Here is a 16,592-nt window from a genome sequence, read left to right on the forward strand (position 1 = left end):
TCACACGGGACACCTAATATGTGTCCGATGGCAGAGCTTCCGCTCACAGCTGATCTTGGCTGGGTCTGAGCCCAGGGTGGGAGGCTACGGGGGTCGTTTCCGATCCCGGATCATTTCAGACCTCGGCGCTGAGACCGGCTCCAGCCCAAGCGCTGCTGTGACGTGCTACAGTTTAACAGGGGAATGGCACTGGCTGAATGCCGGGCCCCAGAGCCTAGCTGGACCCACTGCAGGCGGCTCTTGGCCACAGCACTGAGGAATGCAGCAGTGCAAGGCGGGGAGCAAGGGGCGGAGAATGTGGGGTGGGGGGGTTCTGCAGTGACACCCTTAGGGATGGAAGGAGCCCGCTTGTGTACCGCCCGCCCCACAGGAGCAGGGGAGGAGCCTGTGTCCTGAAACCCAGCAGGAAGGGAGGGTCCCTAGGGGAGGAGCCTGTGCCCTGCCCCGCCCAGCAGTGAGGGCGGGGCCCTAGGGGAGGAGCCTGTGTCCTGCCCCGCCCAGCAGTGAGGGCGGGGCCCTAGGGGAGGAGCCTGTGCCCCGCCCGCCAGCCGCAGGGGAGGGGGAGAGTCCGCGTCAGGACTACATTTCCCATCAGGCGCCGCGGCGGCTTCCGCAGGGCGGTTTCCGGTGAGGCTCCGCGGCGGGCCGGGGGCGGGGACTCGGGAGGCTCCGGGCCTGCTGCGTTCCGGGCGCGGAGCGGCGCCGGTGGAGCGGCCGGGATGGAGGCCGTGCCCCGCATGCCCATGATCTGGCTGGACCTCAAGGAGGCCGGGGAGTTCGGGTTCAACCCGGCCGTGAAGAAGGTGAGGGGGGGGAGCCCCCAGGGGCCAGACTGGGGAGGAGGGGCACGTGTGGGGAGGGGCAGGTGGGGGCCGTTGGGGTGGGAGGGGAAGGTGTGGGGGGGCGTTGGGTGTGTGTGGGGGGGTTGGGGCGGGAGGGTGTGGGGGGGCGAGAGGGGGAGGGTGTGGGGGGCGTTGGGTGTGGGGGGGCGAGAGGGGGAGGGCGAGACTTGTTGACGGGGGGGGCAGGGGGTTGTAGCTGGGGGGGGGCCTTGTTCCAGCGGATAATCCTGGGGGTGGTCACTGTGGGGTAAGTGTGGGGGGGGCTGCGCCTGAGTCCCGAGTCTGCCCCTGCCATCCCCACAGTGACACATCGGTCCATATTCCCCACTCCTCCCCCCAGCCTGAAGATGCCCCCCATGCCCAGGGCGGCTGGCCTGGCCGTGTTAGCGAGTGCTCCGGGCCCACCGGCTCTCATTACCCCCTAGCCCCCCGTGACTGGAAGCTGCACCCCTTGCGAGCCCTGATTCAGCTCAGATGCTCCTGAGGAGGTGGCGGGTGGGGCTGCATTTGCTGGTACCCCCACCCCTCCATGCTCCAAGGCTGAGAGCTGGGAGAGTTTTAAAGGAGTGAAGTGTCTCGTGTCTCACTGAGCCACCCTTTGTCATGGGAGGGAGAGATTTAAAAATCTCTTGTTCTGAGTGAGCAAGACTTGGCCATGGCAAGTAATGTCCTTACCGTGACTTTCCTCGGACCCCACCCATCCCATCACCACATCCTCCCTCTTCTCTCTCCCCTCCTCTGGCCTCTGCACCTCAGGATCCGTCCGGTGACACAGCGTACCCCATTGCTGCACATGCTGGGAGAGACAACAGTTGTGAGAGGAGGCCTGGGAAGGTGCCGAGTCCAGCTTGGAGTGGGCTCTGTTCTATGGCTTGTTATTTCTGGTGGGAGTAATTCTCACTGGCAGTGAGATAGCACCAGGGCCTTATGGGATGCTGGTAAATCTGGATCTAAAGCCCAGTTTGGTACCCCTGCTAGATTGTCTGTCTGTCTTGGGTATTTGCTTCCCCTGGGTTTTAAAATGAGGAAGAGAGAGTTTCCATCATTCCCATGTGTCTGGACCCAGTGACTTTCTAAGAGAGCAGTATTAATTTAACCCATTTGTAAGTTGCTTTTCATTGGGATAGCTCCACCCTGTTCAATAAAGCCAAAGTACCAGATATCAATGGTCAAGAGCCCCAACCAGATCAAATGTACTGTCAGAGAGAGGCAAATGGGAGACATAATGACCTTCAAGGGGAACTGCTCCACCAGCAAATGGGATAAAGTCCCAGGTGATGCAAAGAGATGATTCTAAAGGAGGTAGGAGGCGCAGAAATCCCCTAGGAGGGAGCCCCAAATGGTTATGGAAAAGCCTGTCAAAACAGGGTCGCTCCTGCTGTGTGCCCTAAAGGGGCTCGAGCAGACCTCCTGTGGGAGGATTTCATAACACGGACCCTCAATTGCTAGAGTTCGATGCCCAGTTGGTCCAAACTATAGGTGTGTCTACATAGCCTGTGTCAGCATAGCCCTTTAGGGTGTAGACAGACTACACCAACGGGAGTTTTTCTGCCAGTGTAGGAACATCACCATTCCAAACGACATTAGCTACCTCGACAAAGCCCTCTTCTGTTGGCATAGTTGCATCTACACTGCAGGTTTTGTTGGCAGAGCTATGTCACGGGGGTGTGTGGTGTGTTTTCATATCCCTGACTGACACAGCTATGACAACATAACTTTGAAGTGTAGACAAGTGGGAGCCATCCTGCCCCATGTCACTGTAATCAATAACATATTTAATCTAGGCATTTTGAGATTGTCTCAATAATGTTTATTTAATAAGGACACAATCCAGTGTCTGTTAAAGCCAATGATAAACACAGTGGGAGGCTTCCATTGGCTTTAAGGGAGTTTGAATCAAGTCCTAAGAAAGTAGATAAAAGAGCAAAGGGGCAGCTGTACTCTCAATCTCACATCTTTAGAAACTAGAAGCTTAACTGAGAACTCTCTTTGCTGCTGTAAAATACTGTGCTATGATAAAGGAGAGGCAGTGTTATAAAGCAGGGACTTGCAGATAGGAGACTTGATCACTGAATTCCTCTGTGTTAGGTCACAGAGAAAGAGACCAGCTTAAATATTGCTCTTCTGTCTGGGGATGTTTTACTTACCATTGTTACCAACAATGCCTAAAATTTCTAGAATTGAAAGATTGGTCTCTGTGACTTTGACAGCAGTTTGTTCAGGGTCAGTTTCATTGTTTCCCTGATAGTGCGGGTCAATTTCTCTGTTGACCTTTCACACAGCAAAAAGGGCCAGGGGGAAGGGATTGTAAAACAAAAATTGGCCCTGGGGAGTCGGGGCAAGGGTAGTGTCTGAAACTGTCTTAACTTGTTCTTAAATTAACTAGATTTCAAGTGGGCTGTGTCCGTGGGACCCCTCTATCTCTATCAATGAGTAAGATACTTGCCCATTTTGTATTAACTTTTGTAAAAGAAAATACTTGCCCATCTTTGAGATTTGTTTGAGAAATGTTCGATTAGTATTAATTCATATTATTTTTGTACAATGTGCAAAAATTCTTGTTGCTTTTTGGGGAGGAAGGGCACCTGTCCTTCTATACAGCTTTCAGAGTAGCAGCCGTGTTAGTCTGTATTCGCAAAAAGAAAAGGAGGACTTGTGGCACCTTAGAGACTAACCAATTTATTTGAGCATGAGCTTTCGTGAGCTACAGCTCACTTCATCGGATGCAACGATGTAGCTCACGAAAGCTTATGCTCAAATAAATTTGTTAGTCTCTAAGGTGCCACAAGTCCTCCTTTTCTTTTTATGGGATCTTGGATGACCATAAGTAGTTGGGCCTTCCTCAGCTTTTTCTAATGCAGTCCAGAGAGCTGAGTCATGCTTTGCAGGGTGCTGACATGGTAGTGATAGTAAGTTAGAAACAGTCCTTGCCATTCCAGTTTGTCTGCTAGTGCTGGAAAGGAGACTAGCCATCAGTATAACTTCTGCTGCAGTAGATGGGGTGATAGGTGCCTACCTAGAGGAGGGTGGCCTCCAAAACAAGGCATTTTAAAATCACATGGCTGTGTGGCAGGCGTGGCTGCATGTGAGGGGATGCTCTTACCACTTGGTCAGAGCAAGTGCTGTCTCTTTCAGCATGTTTAAACCTCGAGTTTATTCTTTATTTGAAAAAGCAAATCCTGAAAACCTGATATTAATAGAAATACTTCTGTGCAACTCTTCTCTTTAGATGTAAAGATTTCCCTGCAGTGTTCGCAACCCAGATTTCTCTGCATTTTGCTGGTTGGTACATGAAACAGGAAGTGAAACCAACTAGAAATCAGACAAACTGACTCATCCAATTTCATTACTGAGCGGAGAGATGCAGAAGTGGTGAAAAATACATTTTTTTTTAAGTGCCTTCAGTTTTAATAATCTAGGCAATAGTGAGATATAGCATATTATTTTTAAAACAAATCTGATATTTTTTAATCTGACAAACTTCAGGGTGTTTACCTTCAGCATTTCTCTTCTTCCCTGTGTTTACCTAGAGTGGTGAAGCAGATTGGATTTGCAGTGTATCATCTGGGATCTCAGATTCCTCCCCCTTTTCTGGTTGTGGTTGGGAGGTTGGATAACAGGTCTCAGTTTAAACTCCTGGAGGTTTAGGAGACGCTGCTGGTGAGCGCAGTGGTAGCATCCGTCTGACATCAGTAAGTTCTAATCCTGGCAAAAGCACTTTTTAAAATCCAACGGTCTCCAAGCAGGCTCAGTGGCCTGCTGAGGGCCCTCCTGTGGCTGAGTAGCAGAGTCAGGACTCTTGAGTTCTAGTCCTTGCTCTGCTGCCAAATTGCTGTGCGACCTTGGGGAGTTCTTTGTCTCCCCTTCTGCACCTGGGAAATGGGGATAATACCCACCTTACATGGGGCTGAGAGGCTTAGCTGAGTATTGTGACATGCTAGAGCAGAGATGAGCAAACTATGGCCTTTGGGACCATCCTGCCCGGCCCCTGAGCTGCTGGAGCCCCCGGCCCCTCTCCCACTTCCTCCCCTCCCTCGCAGCGCAGCTTGGCCCCGCCCACCTCACAGGCTTTCCAATAAGCCTGTCCTGCTGCTCTGAGCGGCCTGGTAAGGGCAGGTGGAGGGGAGGGTTGGATAAGGGGCAGGAGGTCCCCGGGGGCAGTCAGGGGACAGGGGGTGGTTGGATGGGGCGGAGGCGGTCAGGAGACAGGGAGCGGGTGGGGTCTCGGGGGGGTTGGGGGGGTCCTGGGGGGGATGACAGGGAGCGAGGGGGTTGGATAGGGGGTGGGGTCCCGGGAGGGGGGGGCAGTTAGGGAGGGGACGGTCAGGGGACAAGGAGCAGGGGGTGTTGGATCGGTGGGGGGTTCTGAGGGGGGCAGTCAGGGGGTGGGAAGTGGGAGGGGTCGGATGGGGGTGGGGGCCAGGCTGTTTGGGGAGGCACAGTCTTCCCTACCTGGCCCTCCATACCGTTTTGCAACCCCGATGTGGCCCTCCTGCCAAAAAGTTTGCCTACCCCTGTGCTCGAGCCGTAGATGGGAAATGCTAGGGAAGTTGATTAATCAGTGAGTACCTGCTTTCCAGCCCTGGGTCCAGTTCTTCTCTACACTGGCTTGCTACTACTTAGAGCCCCAAGTAGGCTGGAGGAGCTGGGCTTGTGCAGTTAACAGAGGAGATTCCATTTAATTTTCCTTTTATATTAGTCCCTGGGATTATAAACCTCCTGGTTGGGTGGGTGCCAGCTACGTATTCAGTCTCTTTTAGTCAGCAATTTGTTTGGATTAAGGACAAGCTTGACGCTCATTGGCAGAAGCCATCAGTTCAGAGAGAGACCTTTTTTGGCTTGTGCTCAAACCGGCTCTACCACATTAGCTTGTAACCCTTCAGGTCCTGGTGGCTCTCCAAGTTAAGGCGGCTGGGTGCTCTGGCTGCTGTGGGTGTTCTTGAGCACAGCTTTATTGGAAGATCATAGGGCAAGTCCTCACTGCAGAATTAACTCCACTTCTAACAAGAGTGTTGCCCCTAATTCCAATCCCATCCCCACACATGAATCCTGGCCTTGGATGTGGCGATGCTTTTAACTCCAGTTGGGTGGCCTCAGGGGGACATACACTAAAACGTGAGTGAGCGCAACTCGTCACTGCTAACACGAGTATGGATACAGGTGTAGCCCCACTTGAGTGCCTTTAGTCCTCCAGTGCCTTCCCACAGTTCCACCCCTTGTGCCCAGAAAGGACAGACAAGTTCTCCCATAGTTCACTGGGAAAATGCAAAGCAAGGCTTGGCTTGCTGCAGTGCTAAGAATGCTGGGATGTGCTCCCAGAAGACTTAGCGCCACACGAAGCGAGCACAGCTCCCATGCGGCATGGCGATCTGAGTGTTGTGTTGCCACATGGCCGCTCTACTGGCCTCCAGCACTGCCTGGCCACTCCTGCGCTAGAACGGTCAGTCTCCATGGCCTTCTGCTGCACCTGTTAGGAGGGGGCTGCTTGTGGTGGGGACAGCTGTTGAGGTGGATTGATTTATATCAAGGTGGTGATGGCACAGACTGGTGGGACCGCATAGTGTTGCAGGTATGGGATGATTCACAGTGGCTGCGAAACTTTCGCATTCGTAAGGCCACTTTCCTTGAACTTTGAGTTGCTTTCCCCCGCCCTGAAGCGCAGGAATACCAAGATGAGAGCTGCCCTGACAGTTGAAAAGCGAGTGGTGGTAGCCGTGTGGAAACTTGCAATGCCTGACTGCTACTGGTCAGTCGGGAATCAGTTTGGAGTGGGCAAGTCTACTGTGGGGACTGCTGTGATCCAAGTAGCCAATGCAATCACGAACGTTCTGCTCTCAAGGGTAGTGACTCTGGGAAATGTGTAGGTCATACTGGATGGCTTTGTGGAATGGGGTTTCCTAACTGGTGGGGCGATAGACAGAACACACATCCTTATCTTGGCACCGGACCACCTTGCCAACCAGTACGTAAACCGCAAGGAGGACTTCTCAATGGTGCTGCAAGCACTGGTGGATCACAAGGGACGTTTCACTGACATAAACGTGGGATGGCCGAGAAAGGTGCATGACGCTCGCATCTTTAGGCACTCTGGGCTGTTCGAGCAGTTGCAAGAAGGGACTTACTTCCCAGACCAGAAAATTACCATTGGGGATGTTGAAATGCCAATAGTTATCCTTGGGGACCCAGCCTACTCCCATGGCTCAGGAAGCTGTACACAGGCAGCCTGGAGAGTAATAAGGAGCAGTTCAGCTACAGGCTGAGCAAGTGCAGAATGGTGGTAGAATGTGCCTTTGGACGTTTAAAAGCTCGCTGGCACTGTTTGCTGACTAGGTCAGACCTCAGCGCAACCAACATTCCCATTGTTATTGCTGCTTGCTGTGTGCTCCATAATATCTGTGAGAGTAAGGGGGAGACGTTTATGGTGAGGTGGGAGGTTGAGGCAAATCACCTGGTGGCCGATTTTGAACAGCCAGACACCAGGGCGGTTAGAAGAGCACAGCAAGGCGTGTTGCACATCAGAGAGGCTTTGAAAACCAGTTTCATGACTGGCCAGGTTACGGTGTGACAGTTGTGTGTGTTTCTACTATCTGCAAACCTGTCCTCTTTGTTGATTTTAATTCCGTGTAAGCCAACCACCCTCCCCCCTTCGATCACAGCTGGCAAAGGAAATAAAGTCACTATTGTTTTGAAACCATGCATTCCTTCTTTATTAATTTAAAAAAAAAGAGATAACTGACAAGGTAGCCTGGGGGCGGGAGGAGGGAAGGACAAGGCCACACTGCTTATCGTAGCCACACTACAAATCAAACTGTTTGAATGACAGCCTTCTGTTGCTTGGGCCATCCTCTGGAGTGGAGTGGCTGGGTGCCCGGAGCCTCCCCCCGCCCACGTTCTTGGGCGTCTGGGTGAGGAGGCTATGGAACTTGGGGAGGAGGGCAGGCGGTTATACAGTGGATGCAGTGGGGGTCTGTGCTCTTGTTGGCTTTCCTGCAGCTCCAACAGACGCTTCATCATGTCCGTTTGCTCCCCCATTAGCCTCAGCATCGCCTCCTGCCTCTGCTCTTCGCGCTCACTTAATGCTTTCCTGGCCTCTGCCACTGAATGGCTCCATGCATTAAGTTGTGCCCTATCAATGCGGGAGGACGGCATGAGCTCGGAAAACATGTCATCGCGAGTGCGTTTTTTTCCGCCTTCTAATCTGCGATAACCTCAGGGACGGAGATGATAGGGGGAGCATAGAAACATTTGCACCTGGGGGGAGATAAAAAGGGAGAGTAAAATTTAAGCTGCTATGTTTCTGAGAACAAAAGGGAGACTCTGTCACAGTGAATCAAGCAATTCACAGCAGACAGCACGTGTGCTTTAGGTACGAGGTCACATTTTGCCTTTTATATTGAGCGCCTGCCGGTATGGTGACACATCACAAACCTCTGGGCAACAGAATTTGGTTTTTAGGCAGCCATGGTAAGCCTTTTGGTACGTGGGGTTGGCTTCTTCCGCCTTCATAACATGCGGGAATGGTTTCAAACTGCAGCGCCCTCTTTTCCCAGAGCAAGCAATGCTGGTTGGGCTTCACATTTAAAAGGAGGGGCTGCGGTTTTTGGGTGGATGTGCAGCACACACCTCCCCCCACCCCACCGCGTGGCTATTCTCTGGGATGATCTCTTCACCCCTTCCCCTGTGGTGTGGCTGTTCTCTGGAATGATCCCTTTTAGACAAGCGCAAACAACCCAGCATGAACGGGGTCCTTTTACTGTTCCCTTACAAAAATTCCCCTATTTCAACCAGGTGACCATGAATGATATCACTCTCCTGAGGCTAAGATATAAAGATACAGAAAGATACAGACCAAATGTTGCTTGAATGCGACCAAAACCCAGGACCATTCGCTGCCATGCTTTGTGCTGCAATGATTCCAGACTACTTGCTACTGGCTTGGCGTGGTAAAGTGTCCTACCATGGAGGACGAAATAAGGCAGCCCTCCCCAGAAACCTTCTGCGAAGGCTTTCAGAGTACCTTCAGGAGAGCTTCATGGAGATGTCCCTGGAGGATTCCTGCTACATCCATGGACACATTAACAGACTTTTCCAGTAGCTGTACTGGCCGTGAATGCATCCCAATTCTACAGGGGAAATCAAGCATTAAACACTATTGCGTTTAAACCCTGTACTGTAGTTACAAATGTGTACTCATCAGAGCTGCCTTCTCCGGCTTCAGGGTCGGGGATCCCGACTTGGGAGGGTATTGGCTCCAGGGTGATGAAAAGGTGCTGCTGCCGGGGAGAACGGATTCACCGCTTGCCTGCTGCGCATTCTGCTCCTCCTCCTCCTCCTCTTCCTCATCCACAAAATCCTCCTCCCTGTTGCGTGAGACTCCCCCCTTGCAGGTGTCCACAGACAGTGGTGGGGTAGTGGTAGGGTCCCCCCCTAGAATGCCATGCAGCTGATCATAGAAGTGGGATGTCTGGGGCTCTGACCCGGAGCGACCATTTGCCTCCTTTGTCTTTTGGCAGGCCTGCCTGAGCTCCTTGACTTTCACGCGGCACAGCTGCGTGTCCCTGTTGTAGCCTCTCTCCACCACGCCGTGTGCGATTTTGGCGTATATATTTGCATTTCTTTTTTTTGATCGGAGGTCGGCCTGCTCAGATTCTTCTCCCCATACAGCAATCAGATCCAGCGTCTCCCGTTCACTCCATGCTGGAGCTCGTTTGCGATTCTGGGGGGACTGCATGGTCAGCTGTGCTCCCCACGCTGACCAAACAGGAAATGAAATTCAAAATTTCCTGGGGCTTTTCCTGCGTACCTGGCTAGTGCATCGGAGTTCAAAGTGCTGTCCAGAGCAGTCACATTGGAGCACTCTGGGATAGCTCCCGGAGGCCAATACCGTAGATTTGTGTCTGCGCTACCCCAAATTCGACCCAGCAAGGTTGATTTTAGCGCTACTCCCCTCACCGGGGAGGAGTACAGAAGTCGATTTTAAGAGCCCTTTAGGTCGACGGAACGGGGTTGGTTGTGGAGACGCATTCATTTTAAAATCGACCTAATGCGGCTAAATTCAACCTAACCCCAGGGCTTAAAACTGACCTAATGCAGCTTAAATTCGACCTAACCCCTGGTGTAGACCAGGGCTAAGTCTCTGGAAAATGAGTCTCCTAAATTACTTAGGCTGACCTGTTCTGCCATATTTATAAAGTCTGACCTCAAAGTTTTTCCCCTGGTTCTTCTTCTTCTAGAAAAGCAGCCTTTAACTCAGTTTTTGACAGAGGCTCATGGATTCAGCATAATTATAATCTCAATACATTTAAATAAAAAAAAAATAATTTTAGGCCTTCACATGTTTTTTATTAGATTCAGATTTCATTTTAAGCAGGTGTACTTTTAAAAAGAAAAATGAATGATAATTTAAATAACAAAATCAAAATATCCAATTTAAATCAAAATCCCATATTTAAAAATTGTTTTGTTTTCAAATAAATTGTTTTGTTTTTATCCACCCTTAAGAAAAGAACTGAAGCGACCAACTCATGACATCCCTGTCAGTGAGCAGCTGGGGATAATGATAGCTGTGAGTCATGGCTGGGCTGGGCTAGATTTGAACCCAGTGACCTAGAGGACAGAGGTTTCTCTCACTCTGACTAGATCTACCCATAAACTCTGCTCTGCCCGTGGGTGGGGACGGCCTGCAGTCTGGGGTTAGTTGCTTTCCCCTTCATCCTGCTGACCTTGAGGCACATACTTAGGAGCCTTTGCTGTGACTCATCCCACCAGATGTCACAGGAGACAGTGTAATATAATGGTTATCGTAGGGCCACTGGGCATTGGACTCCTGCTGTCTATTCCTGCCTCTGTTGTGTGGCTTTGGGGCAAGCTGCTCATCCTCTGGGTCTGTGCAATGTAATTGACTTGCCCACCCTGGGAGGGTGTGCAGCTTAGGTGTTTGTGAAAGCCCTCTAGGATCCTAGGGACTGGGTAAGTGTGCGGGGTATTGCCAGGTACGTTGTGTTCCACGCTGGTTTTTCAGGCTGCTCTGTCTCTCTCAGAAATCCTTTCTCCCCTCCAGAGTCTGGGAAGGCTGCCGAATTTTCAGTTCCCCTCCAGAGAGCCATTGACCTCTCTCACTTAGTGCCCCTGTGTGTTGTTCATTCGGACCCTAGGTTTGCCAAGACAGTTGGACCCTCACAGATCTCTAGCTGGTGTCAGTCCCTTCCCCCAAACCACAGCAGGCAGCTTGATTTCTTGCCAGTGTGGAGCTGTGTCCCTTCAGTCAAGGGTAGTACGTGTCTGCAATCACCAGCCTCAGTCTCGCTAACACTGGACAAGGACAGTCTTTCTCCAGCTGGTTTGCTGCCAGCTGGGCATGGCTGGGCCCTCTTCCCTTGGGCATTACTCTCAGAATCCTTTGCCCTCCTTTATTTGCCCTGATTGTACAGGGCTCTGTACAGGGATTGTACAGAGCTCTGCGCTACCCCAAATTCGACCCAGCAAGGTTGATTTTAGCGCTACTCCCCTCGCCGGGGAGGAGTACAGAAGTCGATTTTAAGAGCCCTTTAGGTCGACGGAACGGGGTTGGTTGTGGAGACGCATTCATCTTAAAATCGACCTAATGCGGCTAAATTCAACCTAACCCCAGGGCTTAAAACTGACCTCGGGGTCATTAGGGGCGTGCATTGCACTCCTGCAGCTGGAGCAGCTGGTTGAAGACCAGCACGGCTCACGCACAGGACGGGGCTGGCTGTCCGGGCCCCACAGAACGTAACAATGCTGACTGTGTCACACAGACGTGACACTGTGACTAGAGCAGCGAGCTAGACCCTTCGGAGCTACGAGCACACAGCTGCCTGGCCTGGGCAGAGGAGGACTCCACTGGAGTCCAGTCTAGTGCCCGGCATAGGGGACTAGAAGCCAGGGCACAGGGAGTCTATTTGTGGCTCTGACCTGTCATGGGGCTTTGGGCAAGCCACTCCCCTGTTACATGGGGAAGCTCAGCACGCAGAGGGGGTAGCAGGGTTGTGGGGCTTAATGAAGGCTCTGAGCTCTCAGAGATCCCCAGCCAGTGCAAAGGTCATCCCAGAGGTAGCTGCATTTCAGAGCTGAGCGGTGTTGGGGCTGAAAGCTGAGGAAAGGCATTCGTTATTTAAGCTTGGGCTGGGTAAAGCACTGGAGGCTGCACAGGAAGGAACAATCCAAGCCTGGCTGCTCGGGGGGGAAATCAGAGAATGAGCGCCATCAGACATGGGGGGTGGGGATGCTTTACTGGGCCCCGTGGAGAAGAGAGCCAGGATCGGTTTTGATTTGCACAGTGCATGGTACTTTACAGGCACATCAGAGACAAGGTCCCAGCCCTGAGGATCTTGCCATCTGACCTAGACTGATGTTTCCAAAGACTCTACCATGGTGGGGAGGGGAGAAGGGGAATGTAACGGGAAAGCTGAGTCATAGAAGGGAGCTGGAGGAGCGTGCAAAGTTTGATAGTTACATGTGGGCCTGTCTTAAGTACAGGACACTTAACAGGGTATCTGGGAGCCTGGCTCAAATGTGCAGCTTCCAGTAGCCATGGCAAATCTGTGAGATGAAAGGTTGGCAGCCCACTGGACAAGAAGCTGTGCCGAAACCTTTCCCCTGTCCAGCCCCTTGCTGGACAAGTGAAGATGCGGCATGTGTTGCTGCTTGAGCAGGCCTGTCACCTGGGCAGTGGTGGCTGATTGCTGCAGATTCACGTTGGCAGCATGCTCTCCTTGGCCGCTCACGCTGAATATGGCTGCTTAAGTCAAAGATCAGCCATGGTCCCTGCTAAGCCTTTGCCACAGGAGGGAACAAGTCTGCAGGCTGGGTCCGAAACTCCATTGACTTCTGTGGGCTGAGGGGTGTCTGACCAGGGCTGGGGGTGGCCAGCTGAGCTCAGGCTGCAGAGCTCCTTCTGCAAAAGGCCTGGCTCTGGCTTGTAGGCTGCGGGGAAATAGGGGCACCCGCTGTCTGAGGAAATACATGGGCTCCTTCAAAGTGGAGGTGGCTGCCATGTGCTGTTGGCTGACTGGCTGTGTGGGGGCAGCACAGGGAACTGGTGACACGTTCCTGGCCTTGCAGGGGGGCTTTCGTTCTCCTGCTCTGAGCTCCTCTCCCTCAGCAAAGACAGAAACAGCCTGGCCTGTGCAACACCCCGAAAGCCCAACCCCGAGTGTCCCTGCTGCCCTTCGTGCAGAGCTCTTTCTTGGGGCTTCTGCTGCCCCTCTTGCTGCCTGGCTTCTCCGGCAATGCCCGGGCAGCTCTGCTCCGGGGAGTGGTGTTCGATTTCTCCTCTACGCAGCAGTCCTAGACACAAGCTCTGATTAGTTTTTCTCCCTCCAGTTTGTTCTGAAGAACTATGGCGAGAATCCCGAGAGCTACAATGAAGAGCTGAAGAAACTTGAACTGCTCCGGCAGGTAAGTGTGCGCTGGCGCTGTGCAGTGTGTAACGGTGCTACGAGGCGGGGCAGTCACATAGGGAGACAGTCCCTGCCCAGAGCACACCGTCAAGCTGGGGCTGACAAAGGCTGGCAGGGAAAGTGACTTGCCCAAGGGCAGGCCAGTGGCTGAGCCAGGAACTCCTGATCTCCTGGCCACAGTCCACGAGGTAGAGCCCATGGTTCTATTGTGTGTGTGCTGGTGTCTGTTCCCGCACCCGGGACCCTCCAGGGGAAGCTTTCTATATGTGAAACCTCCACTGCCTTGCTGGGAGGGGACCAGGCACAGTGTGGACTGAATACAGGTGAGGGAGCCCCAGCCCCGGAGCCTACAGCCCTCCCGCTGCATGGGCAGCAGCAGGGGTGCTCGCCTCCCGCGCCCCCTGCCAGTGTGCCCGCGGCGGGGTCGGGGGATTGGTTCTGTTTGTGCTCCGTGGCCTGCTCGGTGCTGGAGTCAGTGTGAACAAGGGGACCTGTCAGTGCCGTTTGTGGGGAGGGGGGTGTTCAGTGCTGTGGACACCGGTCCGTTGGGACCCTCACAACTCCTCACACACAGCAGCAGCCCCTTGGGATTTTAGACCCCTCCGGTGGGGAAGGCGTTTGAGGCCCCCCTAGAGCTACTTAGACCCCAGCTCCTTGAACAGCCCCTGCAGTTACTGTGGTTGGGCCCTGGCAGCACAAAGGTCAGCGCTAGGGGTCTCACGAGATTGGGGGGAGAGGAGGTTCCTTAATGGGGGCAGGGAGGCTGGTTCCTTCTGTGAAGGCAAGTGGCCTCATAGAGGAGATCTCGGGGGGAGGGGCAGTGGGAGGGCTACCCCTGCAGTGGGGAATTGCAACAAGGCCCCTCCGTGCCCCCACCCCCATGATGCCCCTGTCAGGCACATCGTAGGCAGGGCTGAAGGAGAGGCAGGTAAATGATGGTGGGAACAGGAGGGCTGGGCAGGGCTCCTGGCCGGCAGAGTAGAGATGCTCCCACCCTCTGTGGCCCTGGGGTTTGCAGGGCCGCCCGGCACAACCAACAGTGGTCACTGCTGGCCCCCTCTGGAGTCGAACCAGGGACCTAGGGGAAGGAGCTGCCTGCAGTGGTGGCTGTGATGTGAATCCCGGAGCTGAGCCGTTGTGGGTGGCTGACGCGAGTTCCCAGAGACGTTTGTGGGGCGCTGTGATAAGGTCAGCGCTGCTCACAACAGCTGAGCTCATCAGCGGGAGAAGGACCCTGGGACGGGGGGAACGTTTCCAGCCAAGCCAGACACTGGCGTTCGTGCGCCTGCTTCGGCTGAGCCCGAAACGCAGGCAGCCAAAGCCGGAGAGGGCTGTCTGGCCCAGGGAATTGGTAATAGGGCGTTCACCTCTCGAGGGCCAGGTCGGCTCCCAGCCAGTCTTCTCCATCTCGGGGTGAAGTGACATTCCCCCCAGCTGACAAGTGTCTGTGTGATCAGCGGCGCTTCCCGCAGACAGGCCCAGGACTGAATGGGCCATGGAAACCCAACTGCCCCGTAGGGAGGCAGCGCGGGGGAGGCGACCCGCTCGTTGCTGTGGATAAATGGAGACTGTCATTGCAAGGCACCTTTCAGCGTAACCACGCGGGACTGCCGTCGTGCCCGCTTTCCGCAGCAGCAGTGCGGTGAACCCAGCCGGCGTGACCGGAGTTACCTGAGCCATAATGACCGGCTTGAAAACCCAGAGGGAGAAACATCCGGGTTGTGCCATTAGCTTTCTCCTGTTCTGGGTGTGCGGAGCCCTGAGGTGGGGCCTGCTTATGGGGGGGTATTAAGGAGCAGCTTGGCCTGGCGCAGAAATAAACTTCTGCACCCAGCCAGACCAGGCCAGGCCAAGCCAAGCGCGTCACTAAGGTGCAGCACTGCTGGATCCTAGCACCTGGCTGCCCAGATGATGGAGCATTGCAGTTAGCACTCACTGGGAGAGGTTTGCTCTCTTCCGTTCGTGTGGCCGTGCTGCGAAGGAGAGAGCGCCAGCCGTTTCCCACAAGGCTGTGGCTGAGCTCTGACACTGTTGAGTGATTGCTTCGGCACTCCACCGGGGAGTGATGAGTGAGCACATTCCTATCTGCTGGAAAAAGCTACGCTTTTCCTGCCCAGCTCCCAGGACGGGGTCTCTGCTTTCCCAAAGTCACTCCCGTACTGGGAGGGGAGGGAATCTCTCATTCATTTGTGCTCCAGTGGTGCTTTGAGGCTCAGCTGAGATCGGAGTCCCACTGTTCTGGGCACTGTTCAGCGAGAGATGGTCCCTGCCCTGAAGGGCTGGCAGCCGAAATGGATCAGACTGAGAGAGGGTGGAAGGGGTCACAGAGGCACAAAGGGGGAAAGTGACTTGCCTGTGGTCACCCAGCAGGTCAGTGGCAGAGCCAGGAAGAGCCCCCAGCTTTCCTGAGTCCCAGTCCAGTGCTCTGTCCACTACACCGCACTGTCTCTAAAATTGTATAGTAAAAGATCCGTGACAAAACCGCTCCTGAGGGAGTGTGGCCTAGTGGTTGGAGCTGGGACACGTGCAATCCAGAGCTCTGCTGCTGGCTTCCTGTGTGATTTTAGGAAAGTCCCTTCGCATCTGTCTCTTCCTAATCTGTAAAACGCAGTTAATCACCTTACCTCCCGTGACATAGGAGCGGCCAGGCTGGATCAGACCCACAGTCCATCTAGTCCGCTAGCCCCTCTCTGGCAGGAGCCAGCACTAGCTGTGTTGGTGGAAGGATCCCACACCTGCTTACTGTAGGTTGTCTGGTCTCCTGATCTCTGACAGAGATCGGCTTAAGCCCTGAAGCCTGGTATTTAAAACCCCTTCCAGAATTCTGCTGTTAATGCTGAGAGCACTGAGTGATCCAGCTGGCCATATGTAGCGAGTGACCCAGCTCCGTTAGCTTTCTCCGAAGCTCCTTGCAGCCCTCCCTGGTTCCCATTAACCTGACTGTCATTTGTCAGCTTTGTAACTCTCAACTCATGCGCCCCCCCACCCCCACTTCCAGATCACGAATTAATCAACTAGACAACACGGGACTTGGTGCGGAACCTGCAGCCCTTGCTGTTAACCATTCGCTGTGCTGAAATTGACCATTGAATCCTACTTTTCCTGTCTCCGCCCATTTCTGGTCCATGATAACACTTTGCCTCTTCCCCATGATGACTTAGCGTCTTTGACAGGCTTTTGTGTGGGACCTCGTCAGAGGCCTTTTGGCTGTCTAAGCACATCATCGCTGGTTCTCCTGTCTCCCGCCCTTTCCTGACGTGCTCAGAGAATTCTAGGAGATCAGCAAGTCCGTTTTCCTTTGCAGAATCGGTTCTGGTTAGTCCTCCTC

At 53.6% G+C, this 16,592-nt stretch overlaps 1 protein-coding gene across 1 annotated transcript in view; it reads left to right on the forward strand.

The window, feature by feature from the left end:
- The first annotated feature begins 620 nt into the window (after positions 1–620).
- PTPN23 (protein tyrosine phosphatase non-receptor type 23) overlaps positions 621–16,592 on the forward strand; it is a 39,954-nt gene continuing 23,982 nt past the window's right edge. The window contains exons 1-2 of the mRNA XM_074946474.1: positions 621–803; positions 13,188–13,262. Coding sequence (XP_074802575.1) covers positions 720–803; positions 13,188–13,262 — 159 coding nt within the window. The 5' untranslated portion in view covers positions 621–719. The remainder of the gene's footprint in view (positions 804–13,187; positions 13,263–16,592) is intronic.

This window comes from Natator depressus, chromosome 2 (genome assembly GCF_965152275.1).
Source record: "Natator depressus isolate rNatDep1 chromosome 2, rNatDep2.hap1, whole genome shotgun sequence".
NCBI lineage: Eukaryota > Metazoa > Chordata > Testudines > Cheloniidae > Natator > Natator depressus.